At 47.7% G+C, this 24,086-nt stretch overlaps 1 protein-coding gene across 1 annotated transcript in view; it reads right to left on the bottom strand.

The window, feature by feature from the left end:
• SHH (sonic hedgehog signaling molecule) overlaps nucleotides 1–23,766 on the bottom strand; it is a 40,030-nt gene extending 16,264 nt beyond the window's left edge. The window contains exons 1-2 of the mRNA XM_061586015.1: nucleotides 23,035–23,766; nucleotides 8,538–8,799 (exon numbers count right to left, since the gene is read on the bottom strand). Of these exons, the coding sequence (XP_061441999.1) occupies nucleotides 8,538–8,799; nucleotides 23,035–23,337 (565 nt within the window). The 5' untranslated portion in view covers nucleotides 23,338–23,766. The remainder of the gene's footprint in view (nucleotides 1–8,537; nucleotides 8,800–23,034) is intronic.
• Between the last annotated feature and the right edge of the window lie 320 nt (nucleotides 23,767–24,086).

The raw sequence follows: 24,086 nt of genomic DNA, 5'->3' as shown, positions 1-24,086 counted from the left end.
GCTTTTAGGTTTTCACTTTGTTCTAGTGTTTTTTATACCTGATTTTAATGTTTTTATCATTTTAGAAGTCACTTTGGGTCACTTCTCAATAGAAGCACAACACATATTACCCTGGGGCTCTCCATACAACCATTAAATCCAGGATTCTAACATTAGCTGACTGCACCACTCCCCACCATCAAGACATTTTGCAGAATAAGCTGCATGCCCTGATCAAAGTTCAGTCAAGCTCCTGGCTGAATTTCACTGAAGCCAGGATGTTACTCCTCTTCCTCTCCTTCAAGTTCCCTCTTGCTTCTTAACTTTCCAGAGCCAATTTCCTCCTAAAAGCTGGCCGGATCAGTGTAGCCAGTGGCTCAGCACCTGACCTCCCCGCCTCGCTCTGTGGCTAGCAGGCTGAGCCATTGCAGTCTGAAAGCAACCCTCAGAACACTCCCTAATGCCTTTCCTTAGGAAGGGTAAAATAGCAACAACAAAACAGAGTGGTATTGATTGGTGAACAATTTTATCTCTTCTGTTTGGGAATGGAGGGTGGGGAAGGAGCCAGCCAGAAATCGTCAGGGAAGGGAACGTGGCAACAAATAAGCAATGATGCCCTTTACAAGGAAGCAAAAAAAACCCCACACAAAACCCCCACAAGATACCTTCATATAATTCCCTCCTCTGCTGCCGCCACCCGTCCCCCGAACCCCCAGCTTCTTCAGCCTAGGCTTTATTTGCACACTCGGAGAGGCCTGATGAATAGGTCCAGTTGTGTAGCAACTCAGTAAACATGCCAGCAAGCTGGCGGAGGTGTGAAAATCTGCTCCTTTGAGCGGGCCCTTATTTGGGTTCTCTAATTAAAATCCAGTAAAGGGCCAGCATTGTCATTCTGATCTGTGTAATAAAAGGGAGGCACTCTTAGAAGAGAGGACACTTCCAACACCCCACCCCACCCCTTATTTGTTCAGGTGCAGGGGAACCCTCTATGCCAATTCACATACACATACACTTAAAAAAAAAAACCCTACGCAACTCTCCCCCAAAGGCCTTCTAAGCGCTATTTGCACAGACCAAGACACTTTTCCAAAACACTCAAGATGTATATTTGAAATTGAAATGGAGGCGTTTGCTCTCAATACCTCAACTAGCTTCCATTATCCTTGTGCCTTATACTGGGCCTTTGCCCTCTTGACAGTCATTCAGGCCTTGGGGGGGAGACACTCGCCTCTTTTGCATTCCAATCTCTGGGATCATACTTTTTGCAAACAGAGAGGGGGGCTCAAAGAATCTTCCCTCCCTGGAACTCATTGGTTTTTTAATCTTCTCATCAGATTCTCAGTCATGAAACCAGTGCCTGGCCATTTTAAACCAGCTTGAGCGGATGGGATTCAAGGCAGCACTTGGGAAATCCATGTTGTACAGTCACACGACCTCGTGTGACATGCCCCCCAAATTATTCCCCTCCCTTCCCAAATCCCGAGCGTGCCCTGAATCTTGATGCTTGGATTTGGATTCGTCAAGCGATTTGCTTCCAATGAAATTGAAGATGGAGTTGGATTGTGCTGGGTGCTTGGGACAATATGGGCACCCAAGTTAGGATGGCCAAGAGCAGCCAAGTTAGGATGGCCAACCTGGTGCCCTCTAGTTGTTGGACTAAAACCAGGGCTAATGGGAGTTGTATTCCCACAATGTCTGGAGGCTGATGAAAGCTTGTTTAGAGCATGAATACCAATGTGGTGCCTTCCAGATGTTGTGGGACTCCAACTCCAGTTGGGTGGAGCTGATGGGAGTTAGAGTCCAGCAACATCTGGAGGGCACTAGGTTGTCAAAAGCTGGTCTGGAGTATAATACTTGAAATGGTTGTTTAAAAATCTATAAAAAGTGAATTCTTTCCTGATGCTAAGCTCCTATAAAACAATTTATTATAGTAGCTTTGTTTCTTTTGTATTGACCTTGTGGGTGGGAACTTGGCTAACAGAGAATCCAGTCAAGAAGGCAGGTGAGCTGAAAAACTTGGATTAGAGTTGATTTGAATTGTCTGGTGTAAACCAAACTCTTTCTTTCTTTTTAAGAAAACAATCCTACTTAAGTGGAGTTTCAAAACTGGAACTGAGAGGCAATTTGGAGCCAGATCCATTGCTCAAACATAATCAATTCATTTCTGAACTCCCATCTGCCCCATACTCTCTTTCAATTTTCAGGTCTCACTTTGTAACCGTGTGGGTTTCAAACCTATGGTTTCCTTATCTCATTTTTTAAAAAACACAAAATTATAGAAATAGGGATTTTATTTTAGAGGATGAGTAAACGTAACACAATTGGCACCTTGAGAGTTAATGGTATTGCCTTAAAATTAAATGAGGAACACTTCAGATCCAAGCTTCTTAAAAGAAATCTGGAAAGACAAATGTCAAAAAACCGAATCTGAAAATGTTCAACCGATCAATAGGAATTCTGAAATCATTAGGAATTGTTAATTTCAGATTTGGACAAGATTTGGTTTCTGCTCCACCCATCATCTAAGTTTAACATTAGCTTTCTCATTGTTTTGTGAACCATCCTGGAACAATTATAGGGTGGAAATGCCGTATTTACATTTTTAAAATTTATTTATAAATAAAACTATCTGAGAGTTCTTTTATTTAGAAATGAACATTTTTAATACTGAACATGTGTCCCCTAGTGTCTTAGAAACTGTGTGAATACAGGAGAGATTGGATGCTATGAACATCTGCCATCTAAAACTCCCAGTTCCCTAACAGAGGTCCTTTTGCTTTCAACAGGTGAATGACAGGGCAGAATTACAAAAAGTGTCACTTTTTTCATCGCAGAGCTGTAGCAATGGGAGAAGTTACATGTGTTAGGTTTTCCCCATACCATCGAAGCTAGTAAAGGTGTGAGAGGAATGGAATTGGCAAGCGCTATTCTATCATTACAATAACACTACGATGCCATTCAGTGATTTTGACCTGTCCAACTAGTATCTATTCAGGTCATCTTCTACTGTCTGTTTCATATTGTGATGGTGGTATAGTGGTGAGAGTGTGACTGCAAGAAGTGTCTAGGCACTTGGGCAATAGTCTTTCACTTCTAAAATGGACTTGGATGAAGGCCCCTCACGCTGTCTAGATTCTACAGCTTGTATCCAACTAGGTTCTTCTCCCAGTAGACCCACTGAAATTGATGATGCTAAATTAGACATGTCTATTTATTTCATTTTGTCTACTATGAGTAGAACTAACACTGGACAGAACCTAATGGACCTATGTTAGTCTATTCATTTCAATGGGTCTACTTTGAGTAGAGCTTAGTTGGACTCAACCCTTTTGTTACATCATTGGATTCTTTAATCCAGCCTTTGCCAACCTGGTGCCCTCCAGGTGTTGTTGGACTACAACCTCCATCAACTCCACTTTCTGCTGCAGTTTCCTCACTCCTGACTTATGCATATGTGCATATGCATGAAAGCAGACACACCTTTCCAGCTTCTTATAACTGCCCATCCTCAGAGAGCTCAGGTGCCCCCTTCCTGATAACTTAATTTAAAAGAAAGAAGTGATGGTATTCAAGCATTTTTAAAGCTTGTTGGAAGTGGGGCAAGAGCAACTCCTGTTTTGTTCTTTTGTTTATGTTCCAGAAGGGAGATAGAGCTAGGGTCCTCCAGATGGATAGGCTTGGCTATCTTTACCTGGGATTCTCTGACTGACTTCCTTCCGTTGTTAGACTCATACCTCTTAAGGAAGCTTATCTGTCCCTCCTCCCACCCTTTCCTCTCTTCTCTTCTTCGACTGTCCGAGAGAGAGGAGACACCTTTTGTCTCTGCTCTCTCATGAGCCATGAGGGCAACTCCCAAGCCTGGGCCTTGCACCTCCAACTTAGTTAGAACTAGGTATGCCTTTCTATCTACTATGTATTTCTATAAATAAAGTAGCTCTTCTTATTTTTACTAAGTCTTAAGTCTCAGTGATCTCAATGCAGGGTAAAAGCCTGCTACTTAGGTAAACGCACACACTGGCACACACGCATTTCAGACCATTGATGATCTCTGCTAATATAAATACAGAATTTACACAACAATCTCTTTTAGCCTGAAAAACATAGATATGTGGCATATGCAGTCTGTGCATGCCCCGAACACTCTGCTAATTATTATTTTTAAAAGTGTACTATGAAGGATAGGGTGTTTTTTTGGGGGGGGTAGCTGAATAGGGGCTGGGAATGGTTTGATGTAACTCATCTAAATTTGTGCCAACATTCTCAAAAATAAAAGGCAAATTATGACGATTATAAAAATGATGACAAAGGTTTATTATTATTATTATTATTATTATTATTATTATTATTATTATTGCACTAACTTCCCAGAGACGTTTCTGCTTATTCCTTTCAAGCTTGAGCTTGGGATGAAGCCCTACCTGTGCTGGTGAGGGTGAGGGTAGCAGCGTCAGTGGTGAGAAACGGGAGGAATGTGGGGGGAGGGGAACATATTTTTTAACAGGGGTCTCTTTTAATAGAGATTCGTTAGAATGAACCTGAGCTGCTGCCATTCTGTTCTCAATGAAACCGTCTCCCTTGACTTGAATGGGTGGCTCGTCTCCTCCCTTCTCTCAAACACGCGTCTTTAACCCCCTCCCCCCTTTTAATGCCAATCGAATCAGTTAGAGCGGGTTCCTTACTTTTCTTTCACGACTGCGTGTTTCTCGGCATGTTTAAAGTGTTTTCTCGGCTAAAAGGTGCCATTAAACTACTGTCTAAACGCCAAGCAACAAACAAGGGGAGGTGGCAAAACAAGCGGCCCGTCTCCTCCGAAATCATTCCCCGTTAACTGTTTTGCTGAAAAGCGACAATTTATGCAGGAGCCTGGACGAGACGAGGGTGGGGGCCGGCCGCACGGGCGCACCTCTCCTCCGGTTCAACAGGTGGCGCCGTAAGCACGGGAGATTCCCAAACCAGCTGCTCCAGGTGGATTAAAAGAAGGGAGTTAAATAGAAAGGGGGTCTTGCTCTTGGCCCTCACACGCTAGCAGCAAGGAAGAACGAGCCTTAGCCCACCCGGCAGAATTTGGCTGGTGTCAACGATCGCCAGCTTGCAATCCGGATTAAAAGGAGCATCATTTTTTACAGGAGCCGGGGTGGCTTTATTGCAAGTGACAAGGCAAGAAGGAACTAGGAGAAAAATGAAGAACGAGTTTACTAATTAACCTATTTTAGGATGAATATAGGGCGGAGGGGGAGGAGGACCATTTGCTGTGTTATACTTCCAATCACCTTTCCCAGGACATTGCCAAAGAAAAGGGCCCTTTCTGTCAGAAAACCGGATTGGTCCTTTTGACTTCACATGACACAGCAGTGATGCCGGGTTTAGCAGTTTGTGGGTCGCATTGCATGCCAGACAGTCAGACACATTAGAATCCTCTACACTGGAATAGTTTTTTTTCACCCCAGAGGTGCCACAAGGGGGCGGCCCTCCTATAGGCCCCCACAAACCCTGCGGCCAAAATCACATTTGCTCCGGAGTCGTTGAAATCCCTGAGTCCTACAAGATGAAAGGATCAGACAAGAGACGACAAAGCTATCTGGAGGCGTTTACATGGAAATCAAAGAATGGGCTCTCTTTTGGTGTACCAGCTGGTTGCAGTTCTAGGGACTGACTGGAATATATCTGAACCAGTTTTAAGGTTTAGCCTCTAATCCTGCTACATGCACAACATACATTACACTGCCTGTTCCGGTTTAATTGCTCTGGATTAATTAACCCGAGTAACTACCATCCCCATGCAGCGCAAGCATTAAAGCCATCAAAATTATACGCCAAGGGCTAGACCTGCACAGCTTCCTGCAGCTCACCAGGGAGTTAAATTGTGCTGAGGAGTGAGTTAATCCGCATCAAGGAATCTTGAACATATGTCCTACGGTGACCTGTCTTGTAACCACTCTTCCTTTGAAGTTTGTGCCATTCAAAATCTACTTTGCTCTTCTTTGCGCTTAAATCTATCTTACATCTTTAACTTGCAGCCTTAGATATATTTGCAAATGATTAAGCAGAATCCTGACTGCTACGGGCAAGCCTGGCCTATGACCAGTGAGCTTTGACATAGTCCTCAGGATAGGGTCGGGTGCGTGGGAGCTAATCTCTTTCTAGTGAAAATCCAGCATCTCCGTGTCTAAACGCATTCCTTGGAATGGAACGCCATTGCTTGCAAATTGCATTTGATCCGAAATAAACGTGCACAGATTTCACGTCTTGCAGTTAGAAGTAGAAAAAGAAAGGGCTTAATTGGCTTGCGGAGTGGGGCTTTCAATGAGCTGCATACACACTCCTAGGCAGGTTTACACAGATGTAAGTTAAATGGAGCTTACATCGATGTTAAATGTGGAGCAAGACTGCAGCCCTGGCTCCTTTAGATCTTGATTCTAAATTGGTATGGCTGTGGTAGCCTTTATTGGGCCTTTTCCAGAGGAGGGTGGAAGCCATACCTCAGTGAAATCTGTGGCATGGTCTCTCCATGGCAGTGAAGGACAGGGTCATCCATGAAAGGTGGATTCTCCTTTAAATTAGGGGTGCAATGTGCATTCAATTCAGACTTCCCTAGAAGCAGGGCTGGGGAACCTGGGGCCCTCTAGATGTTGCTGGACTACATCTCCCACCATTCCTGACCGTTGGCCATGCTGGCTGGGCCTGAGGGGAGCTGAAGTCCAACATCAAGAGGGCTACAGATTCCCCATCCCTGCTCTAAGGGGTGCAATCCAGAGCCATTCATTCTTCAGCACAAGGCATAATGAAGTCATGGTGATGACAACCAAGGATAAGACAAATTTGTGGAGAATGGGTCTGTCAACAGCTAGGCGGACTAGCCATGATAGCTAACCAGAACCTCCACCCACAGAGGCAGTCTACCTCTGGATAGCTGGTGCTGGGTAAGTCAACTGGGTTACATGAACACTTGCATGCCCTCTTTGAAAGCTTCTCCGAAGCATCTCAACATAGTACGATGAGTTAAGGTGGACTGTTTCTATGAGTTGTATTCAGCTAATTTTCACTCACAGTAGATACATTGGAATTAATAGACCTAAGTTAGTCATGGCCATTAATTTCAATGAGTCTATGCTGCGTAAAAGTTTGTTGAATACAACCCTATGTTCTTATGGTGCAGGAAGTGAGATGCTTTGTTCCTATTCTTGCACCAGAAATGACCTAGCTAAAGATTGACAGTCCTGCCCTCTCTGCCTCAGATGTTAGAACGGCTGTTCTTACTTCTCACCTTCTTAACTGTTTACCACCCCACATGTCTACCACCTGCCACCTCCATAGGCCATTTTTGGCCCATCCAATGAAGCAGAGAGTTGGGTTGCCTATGAAATCTCAACTCACAATGAAGTGCTTTGTCTCTAAGGTGCTGCAGCTCTCCAGCACCACCCCTGAAATTATCTGGCCAGTTTTCACAAAAATGTTCCATCTCTCTATTCCTTCCTTGTCCCTCTAATACAGAATAGGCAGGGACCACACACTTCTGGATAGTATCTAGCATATTGGTAGTACTAATGCAATGTACTTGCAGTAACAGTACTAGTCATTAGCTGTGAGACACTGCGACCAGGCCATTTGATGCCTGTAGTGGTATGTCCCTGGCACAAAATGAATGTGAAGTATTCCTTCCTTGTACTACTACAACTGCTACTACTCACCACAGTCACAACAACCACAGTCAGAATCAAGGACCAGCCCATTCTGTACTACTACAACTGCTACTACTCACCACAGTCACAACAACCACAGTCAGAATCAAGGACCAGCCCATTCTGTACTACTACAACTGCTACTACTCACCACAGTCACAACAACCACAGTCAGAATCAAGGACCAGCCCATTCTGTACTACTACAACTGCTACTACTCACCACAGTCACAACAACCACAGTCAGAATCAAGGACCAGCCCATTCTGTGTGTTCTAGCAGCTCTTCCCAACCTTTGGGTTCCCAGATGTTGCTAGACTACAAGTCTTCTCAGCCTCAGCCCGCAAGGCCAATGGTCAGGCATGATGGCAACTGTAGTCCAGCAACATCTGGGGACCTAACAGTTGGGAAAGGCTGCCAGCTATACTGTTAGCACTAAATACACAAATGTGAACTACTATTCATTTCTTACTAGACATGTTGCTACCTACTTACTACTAGGAGTAAGTTCTGCCCCTTCACTTTTCAAGCTGTGATGATTGCTCCTAAGACTTAACTCCCAGGTTTCTCAGAAGGAGAACTTAAGGAGCAACCTCTGGAAGGAGAGAATGGGTTCTATTCAACGCCAGACCCATTGAATCTAAAGGGCATGACTAAGGCTGCAGTCCAATACACACCTACCTGGGAGTAAGTCACACTGAACCCAATGGAGCTTACTTCTAAGTAGGTATGCATTAGATTGTAGCCTAATTTAGGCCCAGTAATTTCAATGGGTCTGCTCAGAGTCGGACTTCGTTGACTGCCACCCTATATTATTTATCAGGTGGGGCTTCAGGAGGTTCTTCCCCCTCCCTCCCTTCCTTCCTTCCTTCCTTCTTACCGGCTTTGACGGAGCAGTGGATGTGCGCCTTGGACTCGTAGTAGACCCAGTCGAAGCCGGCCTCGACGGCCAAGCGAGCCAGCATGCCATACTTGCTGCGGTCCCGGTCGGAGGTGGTGATGTCCACGGCGCGGCCCTCGTAGTGCAGCGACTCCTCGGAGTGGTGCCCGTCCTCGTCCCAGCCCTCGGTCACGCGCAGCTTGACGCCGGGCCACTGGTTCATCACCGAGATCGCCAAGGCGTTGAGCTTGTCCTTGCAGCGCTGCGGGAGCCGGGAGCAAGCAGAGCACAGGAGAGTCGCCAGGGGAAGAACGGCCGGGAGCCAGAGGGCTCGGCCCTCGCTCCGCCCGCCCCCCGCCGCGATCCCAGAGCGGCAGCAACCACACCCGCCCCCCACTCCCTGCGCAATTCCTGCGCGCCCATCTAGAGAAGGGAGACGCTCCCAGAAGACTGCGAAGGGTTCAAGAGCCGTCCGGAATCCGAATCCACTCTAGGATCGTAGGATCGGGGGTGGGGAAGCGGTGGCCCTCCAGGTGTTGCCAGACTAGGGCTCCTGTCAGTCCTCACACTGGCCATCCTGGAGGACACCCCCCCAGCTCCCCATCCGGCATTGGTTGATGTGGCTCGGATACATGCGCGTCAAGGCCGGACCGCAGGGGGCATCAGCTGTTGGAATATGTGGTTCAACTCCAACCTGTGGGTTGAGGCTGCATGGGATTAAAAAGGGTAGCTAGAGAGGAGACCTCCTGATTACTAGGCTATCCTTTGATCTCCTGCTGTCTCTCCCTTCCTGCTAGACTGATATGCATAGGATGTTGACCACATCTCCTTCCTCCTTCCTTCCTTCTTTTTCTTGAGAGGGAGAGCAGACATCTTCTCTTTGTCTCTCCCTCTCCTCCAAGCATGAGGGCAAACACTAGGCTTAGCGTTTGCATCTCCACTTTAGCTAGTTAGCTAGATGTAGAACTCTTTCCTATCACATATGTATTTCCAGAATAAAGTAGTTATTTCTTATTTTAAAGCTTAAAGTCTCTGTCTGACTAATTTGCAGGGAAGGCGTAATCTTTAGCAAAGATTCAAACACATAAAGTCTCACTCAGTCTCTCCATTCCCAATTTTGCCACTCTGCAACAGGTTAGGATCCTGTCCTTTATAGCCACACACCCCTGTAAAAGACTCAGACTCTTTTTGTTGTTATTTCTAGGTCTGTTTGGGAGCCAAGAGAGTCGTAGATGAGAGAGACCAAAGTGGCAATGGGAGAGAAGGGTGCGACCCACAAAGGCTCTGTGGGTGGCATCTAGCGACAAAAGCATCCCATCACAAACTTTATTTATTTATTACTTGGCGGTAAGAATTCGGCGGATTTCAAAACCAGGGCACGGGTATCTGCTTAGGATCACTGCCCTAAAAGACTCCCAGCAGGTATTGGAAAACCAACATGGCGTGTATACATCTTAGGCTGCCTGCTCTGCCCACTTGCTACACTGCGCTGGCTGATGACATTTTCCGAGTAAGCCTTCCTGCGCATTTTTTGCCTGTTTAGGATGTGCGCAAAGTAGATTTCTGCGCCAGGGCTCCCGTCGCGGCTGAGCAAGAAGCAGTGGGGTAGAAAAGAGGGCAGTGCCAACTACCAGGCAGATGCCAGCGACACAGAAAGGAGAGTTAAGGAAGGGGATCCAGCGGGAACTTCCTTGGGAAGAAGCTCTTCAGGAGCACAGACTTCAGGATAAACATGGGTAGGATCGAGCTGCACAGAAACAAACCTCTCTCTCTGTGTGTCTCTGTGTGTGTGTGTGTGTCACGGAGAGACCTTCCTTGTCACGGAGAACGTACACATACCCTCTGCTCTCTTTGCCCTTAGGATCGCTCACCTGCTTAGAGAGCTTCCTTTCCTTCCTTTCAGCGCCACCCTCCGTTGGAATGTGCTAAGGGGGAAGATGTTTTCCCAACCCCATGGTAGGAACGTAGAAGCTACCTTGCCGTGAGTTAGACCCTTGGTCCATTTAGTTCAATATTGTCTACACTGGCAGCGGCTCTCCAGGGTTTCAGGCAGGGTTCTCTGCCAGCCCTACCTGGAGATGCCAGGGACTGAACCTGGGACCTTCTACATGCAGAGCATGTGCTCCATCCCTGGATGGGAAGCCCCAGCACTGGTGTTCCTGATCCTTGCAAGCCCCATTGCTTTCCCTTCCTGCCACCTAACGCTTTTAGGGTGGGCAGATGGGCAAGACCCCTTTCTCCACATTGGCAACCAAGGAAAGTTTACCAGAAGAAGCAGTCACCTACTAGACCTTCCTGCAAGTCAAGATCTCCTGTTTGATCAGACGCAATCGAGCTGCTGCTGGGTCCTAAGACTCATGCGCAGACCCCCACCCCCACATGTTAATTGGATCGGAGTCCCGGGACTGAAAAATCGAGCCCTGGGGACATAATTCTGAGAAAATAAACGAGTAGAATGTTGGAAGTGGGGCAAGAGCAACTCCTGTTTTGTTCTTTTGTTTAAGCTCCAGAAGGAAGATAGGGCTAGGGTCCTCCAGATGGATAGGCTTTGTTTACCTTTTACCTGTGATGCTCTGACTGACTTCCTTCTGTCGCTAGACTGTGACGCCTTTAGGGAGGCTTACCTGCCCCTCCTCCTTCCGCCCTTTCCATTCCTTTTTCCTCTGGCTGACCAGGAGAGAGGAGACTCCTTTTGTCTCTGCTCTCTCTCCCCGAGCGTGGGGCTGACTCCTACACATGGGAGTTATGCCTCCAACTTAGCTAGTTAGTTAGAACTAGGTATGCCTTTTCTATCTACTATGTATTTCTCTAAATAAAGTAGCTTTTCTTATTTTACTAAGTCTCAAGTCTCAGTGATGCTGAGGCAGGGTAAAAGCCTGCTTTCTTAGGCAAACGCACGCACACGCTGGCACACTCGCATTTCAACATCTGCTGTTACTCTCTGCTGCTGTGGTGCTGTTTTTAAATGATATTAAGCAACACAACTACACACAGCGCAACATAGAACAAAGAGAGAAAGAGGTAGATATGAGGTTGACTTAAGCTATTGCCCTTTGAAAATACATCCAGATTTACCACCCAGTTCATCAGAACTGTTGGAAGTGGGGCGAGAGCAACTTCTGTTCTGTTCTTTTGTTTATGTTCCAGAAGAGAGATAGAGTTAGGGTCCTCCAGATGGCTAGGCTGGGCTAACTTTACCTGGGATGCTCTGACTGACTTCCTTCCGTTGCAGACTGATATGCTTAGGGAAGCTTATCTGCCCCTCTTCCTTTTGCCCTTTCCTTTCTTCTCTTCTTCGACTGTCAGAGAGAGAGGAGACACCTTTGTCTCTGGTCTCTCTCCTGAGCCATGAGGGCAACTCCCACATCTGGGCATTGTGCATCCAACTTAGTTAGTTAGTTAGTTAGTTAGAACTAGGTATGCCTTTCCTATCTACTATGTATCTCTATAAATAAAGTAATTTTTCTTATTTTACTAAGTCTTAAGTCTCAGTGAACTCAACGCAGGGTAAAAGCCTGCTATGCAGCTCAGACCATTGATGATCTCTAATATCTATACAAATTTACATCACAAAGGGTTATGGCTGGCCCAGTAAGCTAAGGTGAATTGCAAGTTGTGCCTAAAAGCTAAAACGGCTAAATACTGTGTGTGATTTACAAAGAGATGGGAAAAGGAGACTAGGCTAGAGAAAGAAAAGCAGAAGAAAAGATAGGAAAGCCATGGCTGAAGAATTAACACTTAAGACAAGCATCCAGAGGCTGGAGAAGGACAATTATGTGGTTTGGAGTCTTTGAATTACTGCATTCCTTGAAGGAGAGGATCTGTATGAAATCCTGACCAATCCTGAACAGAGGATGAAACTGCTACAGCATCCTGGAGACGTAAGCATGCAAAAGTGAAATCTCTTCTTATTTCTGCATTATCAGATGAGGCACTAAATGTTTGCATAGGATGTAAGAAAGTGAAATATATGTGGGAAAAGCTGGAAGAAATATATGACAGAAAGTCTAAAAATAATGTAATGTACCTTTACAAGGAATTGTTTACTCTGAGAGAGGCAGACAGTCTTAATACACATCTAGAAAGTTTCACAGGAGTGCTCTGTGAACTGGACAGGTGTGGAAGAAAATTTGAAGACGAGATGCAAAAAGCATTGCTCCTGAGCATTCTCCAAGAATTTCATCGTTTAACTGCTTGTGTGCTAGAACAGACAGACCAGAATTTGAATCAGATTATATCATATTTGTAGGAACAGGATTTTAAAGAGAGACAGGAACAAACTCTGTCTGAGAAGGCAAATCTTACTGTGGGCAGGGACAACAAACAAACAAAGAATAGAGACATGAGTCATTTCCCAGATCCACAGGAGAGCACAGAACACAGAAGGAAGCTCTGTTTTAAGTGCAAATCTCCAAATCACCTTCAAATAGATTGCGATAGGTGTCAGACAGGAACATAGCCTGACTTTAAACAAAGACAGATTGAAAAGGCAAAAACAAAGGCTTCTAGTTTCCATGTATCTGATGAAAGGAAAGTTGATTATAAAAACAGAGTTTTAATTGATTCAGGCTGTACAACCCACCTTATAAAAGATAAAAATTTGTTTAAGTATTTTAAAAACCATACACAGGAAGTAAAAACTGCTTCTGAAGACACGTTTCATTCTCAAGGAATAGGCATGGTGCGACTGCTTTGCAAAATGCCAGGAGGTGAAAGACGGCTTGAACTTAAAAACTGCCTATATGTTCCAGATTTTAAAGACAACTTAATAGGAGCTACTAGAATAATGGAACTGGGAGGGGAACTTTATATGAGTGGAGAATTTTGCTGTGTTCTAGATGGAGAAATATGTTGCACTGCAAAATTGAAAAATGGACTTTTAAATTTAGAATACTTTGAAGCTATGTGTGCAAATATGGTCAAGGAAACCTGTAATTCTGAATGTTTGCATCTTTGGCATAGCAGAATGCTTTGATTTGGATTCCTGCATTGTGCAGGGGGTTGGACTTGATGGCCTTATAGGCTCCTTCCAACTCTACTACTCTATGATTCTATGAATGGGACATGCCGGGTTAGCCAGAGTAAGTGCTCTAGAGAAAGAGAATTTGACTAGAGCAGCCTTTCCCAACCAGTGTGCCTCCAGATGTTGTTGGACCACAACTCCCATCAGCCTCAGCCAGCATTGCCAATGGTCAGGAAAGATGGGAATTGTGGTCCAACAACATCTGGAGGCACACTGGTTGGGAAAGGCTGGACTAGAGGCATTAAAATGGGACAATGCAAATGTATAGAAAGATGTGAGTGCTGTATAAAGACAAAAAGTGTGAAACCAAAATTTCCTAAGAAAAGTGAAAGGAAAACCAAAAGGCCTCTAGAATTAATTCACACTGACCTTTGTGGGCCAATGAAAGTGCCATCTCAGGGTGGAAATTTATACATCCTGACCTTTATAGATGACTACTCAAGGTATACTACAATGTACCTGCTTAAAGAGAAAAGTCAAGTACTTCAAAAATTGAAGGACTATGTCAGGATTGTGTCCAACAAATTTGGCAGAAAGCCACAGATCATAAAATCTGACAATGGAGGAGAATATGTGTCCAGGGCTATGCAAGGCTTTCTTTGTGAGAAAGACATAGAGCACCAGACTACAGTTGTCTACAACCCAGAACAAAATGGGGTTGTGGGACACATGAACTGGACTCTTGGACAGATGATTCGTTCCTTGTTGGAGGATGCACAGTTACCAAAGAAGTACTGGGGAGAAGCTGCGGTTACTGCCACCTACCTGCAGAACCGACTTCCTGCATCTGCAACCAACAAAACACCATTTGAACTATGGCCTGATAGGACACCAAGCGTGTCTCACCTTCATGTATTCGGATGCAAGGCCTTTGTGCACATCCCGAAACAAAAGAGGTCAAAATTTAACAACACTGCCAAGGAAGTAATATTCATTGGATATTCTTCAATGCAGAAGGGATATCGAGTAATAAATCCCCAAACCGGCAAAGTTGAAGTATACAGAGATGTCCACTTGATGAAGGAAAGTGTGCACCCCAGCCAGAAGGGGTGCCACACAAAACAGATGACAGCAAAATGGAAGAAGAAGAAGAGTTATTCTTCCACCACAGAAGGTATAACAATAATACACCTGCAGAGGAAGGTGAGGAGTTTGAGCCAGAAGAGGCAACAGAGCCAGAAGGAGCAGCCGAAGAGCCAGCACCCAGACACTCTGAACTCACCAACAGAGGTGTACCACCAGAGAGACTTGCTTACCTCATGAGAGATGAACTTCCAGAACCGGAGACCTGGAAAGAGATTGAAGCCTTACCCAAAGCTGAAGCTGAGAGGTGAAGGCAGCCAGCCAAGGAAGAGCTGGAAGCTCTACACAAAAGTAAAACTTGGACACTGACCAAGATTGCTCAAGAAAGGAAAGCTGTAGGCTACAAGAGGAAATTCAAGAAAAAGCCAAATGCTAAAGGAAATGTTGAGAGATACAAGACAAGCCATCAGAAAATGACTGTATATCAGTACTGTTACCAGGCCAGATGTGGTGGTAGCAGTGGGATACCTGTGCCAAAAAACCAGCTCGCCAACCAAGAAGGACTAGAAAGCAATAAAGAGAGTGGTGAGATATCTAAAGGGCTCTACAACTATGAAACTGGAGCTAGCAGCTACCCTAGATCCCAAACCATTAGGATATGCAAAGGTTACTTGAACTGTTCAAGGATTTAGGCATCTCTATACCTGGGCCTGTTGTGATGCATGAGGACAACCAAGGATGCATCAGACTCATGGAGTCAGAAGGGGTGAGTTCATGGACCAAGCACATAGACGTGAAGCCCCATTTCATTAGAGATACCTACCGCAGAGGACTACTCAAGATGGAGTATTGTCCAACAGAAGACATAACTGCAGACACTCTCACGAAGGAGTCGGGCAAAGTCAGACATTGCAAGCTGTGAGACAAGATGAACCTTTTGGGCTGAACCAAACACTCACTGAGAAGGGGTGTTGGAAGTGGGGTAAGAGCAACTCCTGTTTTGTTCTTTTGTTTATGTTCCAGAAGGGAGATAGAGTTAGGGTCCTCCAGATGCCTAGGCTGGGCTACCTTTACCTGGGATGCTCTGACTGACTTCTGTTGCAGACTGATATGCTTAGGGAAGCTTATCTGCCCCTCCTTCTTCCACCCTTTCCTTTCTTCTCTTCTTCAACTGGCCATGCACCTCCAACTTAGTTAGTTAGAACTAGGTATGCTTTTCTTATGTACTATGTATCTCTATAAAGTAGCTTTTCTTATTTTACTAAGTCTTAAGTCTCAGTGATCTCAATGTATGGTAAAAGCCTGCTACTTAGGTAAATACACACACTGGCACACACGCATTTCAGACCGTCTGCTAATATCTATACAAATTTACATAAAAAGACCAACACCTCTAAACCAGTTTACTCTGAAGTCAGCTGAGTGAAGTTTAGTGGGCCTTGGGGGTCTTAGACTCCTTTCTTTTTTGGGAGCCGAGTCCTAACAGGGTCCCTATGTCTCCAGCACCCTATGAGACAAGCAGCATGAAAGGGGAGTGTGTTAGCCACTGGGAAGAGTTGTCTAACATGCTTCCTTGTCCTTTCCTGCTGATTGGAGCCAATCAGAGTGAAAGGAGATGAGTCAGCCATTGAGAAGACTCTTCTCAGCAGCTAACACTCTTCCCTTTCATGCTTATTGGCTCCTAGGGATATCTGTTCTTGTGGGAGAAGGCATTAGTAAGGATCTCATTCTCAACCCAGCAGCAAAAAAAAAGGAGTGGCATGGCTGTGACTAACATGAAGGACCCTGCACTTCTGAATTTGCCACTATACTACTGACCCTATTTACAAGTAAGGTTGTAAACCTATGCATGAGGTTCTGCTGTTTGTATGCTTAAAATAGCATATTTTGGAATCCTCCTTGGAGTCAATGGGACTGGTCATCCCAGATCCTAAAATTTTGCTCAAAGCATAAGCAGTTGTTAGGATCAGGGTTAGAATCATTTAGAATCAGGGTGTTAGTGGAAACAAGTCACAATTATTTCTTTGGAGTTTACTTTCCAAGCAAACTGGCTGAAGGGTAACTTTCTCTCCAAACCTCCCAAGGTATCATCAGCACTTCACTCCAAGGGTACAATCAAATGTACAATCAAATGTACTTGGAAGTGTCTGGTGGGGCCTACTCCTTACCATTTAAGACTGGAACCTTAGCCTCACATGCTATATTCCTGGATCTACTCTACCTGGGGGCCAACTTATTCAGTACCAAATAGTAAAGCCCTTGCTGGACTGTACCACTTCAGGTTGCAGGTGTGTGCGGGCATGTTTGACCACTCCTTTATCCAAACAAACATACCTCTGCGCCTACAGGAAAATAAGACCAGGCCAAACCTATCTTCTTCCTGAAATACTAGTTTCCTGTCTGCATGGAAACTGTATAGAGACGCCTCAATCCAGGAGCCGCTGTGCCACTTGATTTGGCTTAATGTATAAAGAGCTCTCCAGTCATCAGTACTGATGCATCAATACCGTCACCACTGCCATCTCCCTTCTGCATCTTGCTCAGCAGCTCTTGCAAAGCGTGCACACTCGCTAAGGCCCTTTTGGGTGGGGAGGTGGGTGTGAGTGTTCTGCTTGGGGTGGAGGTGTTGTTGTAAATTTGTTAAGCAGAGAGTAACAGCAGTCTGAAATGTGAGTGTGCCAGTGTGTGCGTGCATTTACCTGAGAAAGCAGGCTTTTACCCTGCATTGAGATCACTGAGACTTAAGACTTAGCAAAATAAGAAAAGCTACTTTATTTATAGAAATACATAGTAGATAGAAAGGCATACCTAGTTCTAACTAACTGACTAAGTTGGAGGCGCAATACCCAGGTGTGGGAATTGCCCTCATGGCTAGGAGAGAGAGAGAGCAGAGACAAAGGTGTCTCCTCTCTCCCGGACAGTGGAGAAGAGAAGAGAGGGCGGAAGGAGGAGGGGCAGATAAGCTTCTCTTAAGATGTATCAGTCTAGCAGACTGAAGAAAGTCAGTCAGAGCATCACAGGTAAAGGTAATCATGCCTAGCCATCTGGAGGACCCTAACTCTATCTCCCTTCTGGAACACAAACAAAAGAACAAAACAGGAGTTGCTCTTGCCCCACTTCCAACAGGGGGTGAGGTGGTTCAGTGCAGCCCTTTCAGCACTTCTGCACTTGTGAACCGCTTTGCCACTCACTTTCCCAGCCCCACTCAAGCTATCAAAGTCCCCAGAAGGTTTGCCACAGGCTTGGATGAGAGTCTGGATGGGATGTGGATTAGAAGACAGGTGGGGGGCCGGGGAGATGAGGGCTTGAAGGCCAGAGTTGGCAGACTGCCTTGTGAAACAGAGCCCCAAACTGCAAACCAAACACTGACCGTCCTTTCAGTTATATGTTACCAAAACTATTTTTGCAAGTGTGGAAACAGTATAACCTGCCACCGATATTAAGACCTGTGCAGCCCAATTTTCTATGCACCGTTTATTCTATGTAGCACCATGAATTCAAAGAGAAGGCTTGCACCCGAGAAAGTGCAGAAGTGTGCCTAGGATGGAACAACTCCTTGTGTTTCTTACATATGGCCAAGAAACTTCCTAGGGAGGCTTTGGCCTTCTTCAGGAGCATAAACCTTTTCCTACATGGGAGAGAGTTTGCAGTAACTTGGCAATAAGTAGTAAAAGTCAGAATCCTCCAAAAAGAAGGGAAACGATTTGTGTGTGTGGGGGGGTTGTCTTGTTTGAATCTTGCTGCTCTAGTGCTTTTGATGGGCCGGAGAGGGTTGCTCGAGAGGAACATTCTAGTGTGTATTTGGCACCCATTAAAAAAGAGCATCCAGTCGCGGTACAGGTGTGAGCTGGATAAAAGCAAAACACCACCGCTGAGCATGGCCAGCAAGGGCTTGGTTTTAATAGTTACGACATCATCATCATCGCTATTATGGAAGAAGGTAAGAAGCTGATCACGCAAAGAGCCCCGGGCCAAACGTACAGGCTCCTTGGGCAAAGGGAAAAGGAGGGAAACCTTCCAGCCCGCGCAAAAAGAGGCGAAGTTTCAGAGCAAGTTAAATGCTAAACTGGAGGGCAGAGAGCGCGCGAGGGACGAGGCGCGGTGGTGGCCGGCAGCGAGAGGAAGTCCAGCTCCGGGGATTCTCTGGCAGCTGGCCGCAGCCTCCTTGCCAATCTCGGAGGGGAGGGGAGGGAAAGACCGGCTGAGCTGGGATTGTCAGAGTCAAAAGCCGTGAAGCCTCAGCTATTTACTAATTCATTGGGTCGTGTGCCGTCGATCAAGCCCCTCTCGGTGCAGCCACCGTGAAGCACAGCAGGGCCGCGTCGGTGGACGCTCTCTCGCTCTGTGTGTGTGTGTGTGTGTGTGTGTGTGTGTGTGTGCTGGGCCATCCCAAGTTGTTCAACAAGCCGCCCGCCGCCCGCCGCGCTTTAATCCTTTTACCAATCCAAGTGATCCATACTTTGAAGAGGCACCTGTAGATGTAGCAGCCCGATCCTTGCTCATGTTTGCTCTCAAGCAAGCCTGAAATCCTATACCCGCTTACCCGAGAGTAAGCCTCATTGGGATTGACGTCTGGGTAGGCAGACATGCCTAGGATTACGCTGTAAGTGTGCATTTCGTGTTGCACATTTACCGAGACTCTGGCGGTGTCGCACACTGTGGGGCTTGCTCCTGAGCAAACGGACAAATAAATCGGGCTGTGGAAATCCTGTGCCCACTTGCCGTGGGAGTATAACTGCAGGCCCATATTTTCCGGCTCAGAAGTAAGCCCCAGTGAGTTCAACAGGACGTACTCCCAGGTAAGTGTGTATAGGATTGCAGCCTCAGTCCCCTTGAATTCAGTGGAGCTTACTCCCACGTACACATGCACAGGGTTGGTCTGCCAACGACAAGTCCCAGACATGCCATAGGCACGCCAGAGGTCCTTAGCTCAGTGGCAGAGCATCTGCCTTGACGAAGAATGTGCTGCGTTCAATTCCCGGCATTTCCAGGTGGGGCTGGCAGAGTACTAGGTTTCCCCTTCTCCCCTCCTTGGTTTCCGGGAGCTCTGGGTGTCGGGGTGGGTCCCTGAACGGCTCCTCCGGGCGTCTATTTATTTATTATTTCAGACGAATTCCAGCTTTATCATAAAAGAGCCTGCCCTCTTATCTCGCCTGCAGATCCACCCAGTGACTGGTCCTGCGTGTGTGTGTAGGGTTGGGTGTGGGAGGCTGGGGAGGGAGGCTGGGGGTGGGAGAAGCCTTCAGCCAAGAGCTTCTGTCACCTGTAAAGTTAGGAATCCCCCGCCAGCCCTGAGCTCTCTGTGTTTGCCTTCTGCTCGCCCCACTCCTTAAGTTAATATTAACTAGAGGCTAATGCATTCAAGCAACTATTCTGAAAGTTTAACAATTCCATTCAGGGCGTCAGATCTCTCTCTCTTCCCCAAGGCTGGAGGAAGCAGACAAACGCTCGGCTGAATCCAGGCTGCGGAACGAGGCAGGCGACAAAGTGTTCTGACGAGACCGCCCACCAGATTCCTTAGGCTGGGTTTTTGCTAATACGAACCTTCTTCGTATCCCAGGCAGAGCCCTTCCGCCCCCCCTCCGCTTTCTCGTCTTCCCGCCCCACACCTGCCTCAGCGCATCCACGCTTGAGATGCAGCCCATTCCCTCCAGTTGATGCCGTCGAGGCTACCAGCCACCCACCCAGCCAGCCTTAGCACTTCGTCTCAACTGGGCTTGAGGACCGAGGTCTAGTTGTCCTGGCCACCCAAACCGAGACCCACACCGGCTTCCTTTTGCTCTTTTGCTTCCCCGCCCCCACAGTCAACCAGGAGGCCCCCAAGTCCCCACCCGCCCCCCAGAACCCCCAGGGTCCTGTCAAGCCAGGACCGTCCCGGCCGTTGCTCCTTCCTGTCATTTCCATAGACTCAGGATCGCGACCGGCACCTTGCCCTCCCCCGTGCTCCCTGAGTGTACAAGAGGAGGATGAGGAGGGCTCTGGGAAGCATGGGTGGGTGTGTGCGCGCGCGCAATGTGGCCGCGAGGAGGGTATTTGTTTTGCTGTTTGGTTCTTCTCAGGGAGGTTGACAGAAGGTCAGAAGTTCAAGCGGTGCTCGCTAGTGCAGCCAAGGAGGCCAGCCTTGTAGGAAGTCGGGAAGCTTTTCTGGGTGCTCTAGGCTCTGACAGAGACCCAAAGCACATGGGGAGAAGACCCCGCGGTGCGGAAGGGGGTGGTGTAGAGAAGGAGCCCGGTTTTCTTCCTCCCCCCCTACTCCATTCCACACGTGCAAATTAGTCCCTGTGCTCAAGCTGGTTCCTCCTGTCTGCCTTCCCTCCTTGCTCCCCTTGGCAGAGAGGGACTCGCGGAATGCCTCTCGGGTTGCCTTTGCCTGCGTACGTCTAGACATCACACCTTAGAAGCGGGCGGCAGGGACACCGGCGCGCGCGCGCGCATGCACCCCCCCTACCTACCCAGAGAGCGCGTCTTTCCTGGGGCTTCCGCGCCATACGGCGAGTCAGCGCCAGAAGACGGCGGCGGCAGCAGCAGCCTCGGCCGCGTTTGAGCAGGACACCAACTGAAACCCAAGCCGCTGCGATCGATCAAAGAGGAGTAAGTGGAGCTGAAAACGCGAGCTGGGCTTGCTTTGCCGCCGCGCGGCTAGCCCTTATCGTGCGTCTTTTGCAGACGCGGAAAGTGTGCGAGAGGGGGGAGGGGAAGCGATGGAACCCAGGAGGGGGCCGGGAACTCAAAGGCAGAACGCGAGAGCCGGCAAGGGCACCCCGATTCTTTCCAGCCCCCCTCTGTCCCTTCTTCCTTCCTTCCTCTCTCTCCCGTGGCGCTTTGCTGTATTTATATTTTGCCTTCCAGGAGGCGGGATCGGGCGGTGAACTCTCTCTCCAAGCCCCGCACTGTGGCCTGTGTGCATATTTAATTGAGGCGCGCGCCGCTATGTGGCGCGCGCCTCAGCGCACTCCCAAGGTACAGTAAGATTTAAGGTGGTCGGGTGGAGATTGCCGGCGCTCTCTCCCCTTGGCCCGGATAAATCTCCTAGACGTGCGGAAAATCAGGCCGCCGTGGGAGAAGAAGGTGGGGGGAGGAGAAACGGAGGGGAGGGGACAGAGTTTAGGAAATCCCCCCCCCATCTCCTCGTGGAGACTCCAGCATGAGCTCTTATTATAGAACTGAAGGTGGGGCTTAAATATATTAATAGCGACTGAAGTGAGGGGAGAAGATGCGGCGGCGGCGGCTGGGGTGGGGTGGGACACTGTTGACCTATATTTGGAAGGAAACCCATTTTCAGTGACTGGATGCCAGGCTACATTGCAGGTAGCTTGAAGGAACTCCGGAACTAGGAGGCTGCTGCGTGGGGTGCTGGACACATCCCCTGATGAACAAATAGCAATCCTTAGCTACTATTCCAGATAATTAGAATAATTATTAACCTAGTAAAAGGTTGATGGTTAATGGGGAATAGTCTCAGGCCCCTATTTTTAGCTCAGATCCAATACTGAGGAAATCGGAGGAGTTTTAAAATATCTGTCTATCTATCCATCCACTGGCCATACATCTGATATTCTCCGTTTCTCTCAAGCAGAAGTGATGCAATGCTGGTTAAGTTACTTGTCCCTCCCCCTGTGGAGGGAATATACAGCCCTGGTGGTGAGCAGCACCCTTAAAGGAAAATCAATATCTTAACGCTCTGTTTGGCACAGTTGCAAAAGATGGTTTTGCAGCACGATGATCAGCAGAATGCCAAAAAACGGGGATAACGCTATTATTACTGTTATTGCTACTGGACTTCAAGCTTGCCTCTTGGAAATGCTAGATGCCGACCTTCCTACCAAAGGCTTGCAAGGTGCATTTAGGGAAAAGAGGCGAATCAACCATTTATGTCTTTAAATGACTAAATAAAACAACCCAACAACCCAGGCGCACCGCGCAATAAATAGATGCCGGAGGGAAAGAAGGGTTTGGCACAGTCAGTGCGCACACCGGAGTCCCACTGGCGTCAGCCGATTCCTTAGATCCAAGCGGATCCCTTTGGGGGAAGGGGGGCAAGACGCAGTCAGAACCAGCTAACTAACCGACTCACCGGGAAGGGTATAGCGCGGCTGTCGCTGCAACTGGCACATCATTCACACGAGGATCCCCTTCCCTCGCGTACAGGAGAAGGGAATAAGTGCACACATAAATCAGGTATAGGCGCGCCCCCCCTCCCGCCGCCCACCTCCTCCTGCAAACTTAGGAGGAACCTCACTTTGCATGAGCGACTGAGAGGGCAGAGCAGGAAGGGAAAAGAGAGAGAGAGGAGGGAGGGAAGGAAGGATGGATGCTGGCATGCGTTGCCCAGGTGGATGTGCCCACCGCTGCTGTCGCTTAACCGAAGGGGGTCCCCCACCCCCAAACCCGCATGCACGCGCCCACAATGCGAGAACGTCTGAACGAGGTGGGAAGGCGTGTTTCTCTGACCTGTGTCATCAGCCTGTCGGCTCCAGTGTTCTCTTCATCCTTAAAAATAATGTCAGGGTTGTAATTGGGGGTGAGCTCTTTGAAGCGCTCCGAGTTGCGGCTGATCTTGCCTTCGTACCTTCCACTGGCCCCCAGGGTCTTCTCTGCCACGTTGGGAATGAACTGCTTGTAGGCTAAAGGGGTCAGCTTCTTCGGGTGCCGCCTCTTGCCGAAGCCCCTGCCCGGTCCACAAGCGAGCCCGGCGGAGAGGAAAAGAGCGCCCACGAAGACCAGCAGGACCCCAAATCTTCTCAAGAGCACCATCCCGTCCGTGGGGGAAAAAAACACACAGCCACTTTCCACACACACACACGCACACACACACACACAATGCTCCCTGCCTGGCTTGGGTGTGTGTGTGTATGTGTGTGTGTGTGTGTGAGAGAGAGACAGAGAGACAGAGAGACAGAGAGAGAGAGAGACTCTCTCTCCTCCCTCTCCGGAGATCTGCGGTCTTCTGAGCTTCCGCAGCCTTTCCCGCGGATGCCTCCTTTTTCTCGGATACTATCCCCCGATCCCTAGCAAGACAGGTGCTGGAAGCGCAGCCTCGAGGTCGCTCGTGATAACGGAACTCATCGGAGTTGGGATCGTGGCGCAGGGAAGCCAGAGGCCAAAAATGGCCAAACAAGAAAAGAAAAAGAAAAAAGCATGAAAGATTGGAGGGGGGGGAAAGGTCTGGATTCTAATAGGAGCGAAGCTACAAACGCTTGTGAGTGGAGCCTGCCTTTAGTTCTATATTATAGCTGCCAGTGCTGAGTTCTGATTGGCCGAGGCGGGAGCAGCTCGCCTTCTGATGTATTAACCCTGAAGAAGGCAACAACGACAACAAAAAAGGCTCTGGGAACCTCTCTCGCTTCTCGCCCTCTTCTCCTTGTACCTGAAGGGCCCGGGAATGGAAGGGGGCGGGGATGCCGCTTTCCTGGGATCCCATCAATGGCACGTTTTCCTTTCTTCCCCTTCCCCTCCTCTTAAACTTTTCTTTTCTTTTCTCCCAGAGTGGTACATTTGTCGGC

This window comes from Rhineura floridana, chromosome 10 (assembly GCF_030035675.1).
Source record: "Rhineura floridana isolate rRhiFlo1 chromosome 10, rRhiFlo1.hap2, whole genome shotgun sequence".
Classification (NCBI taxonomy): Eukaryota; Metazoa; Chordata; class Lepidosauria; order Squamata; family Rhineuridae; genus Rhineura; species Rhineura floridana.
The sequence above is the reverse complement of the archived record's forward strand: the minus strand, read 5'-3'. Positions and strand labels throughout refer to the sequence as shown.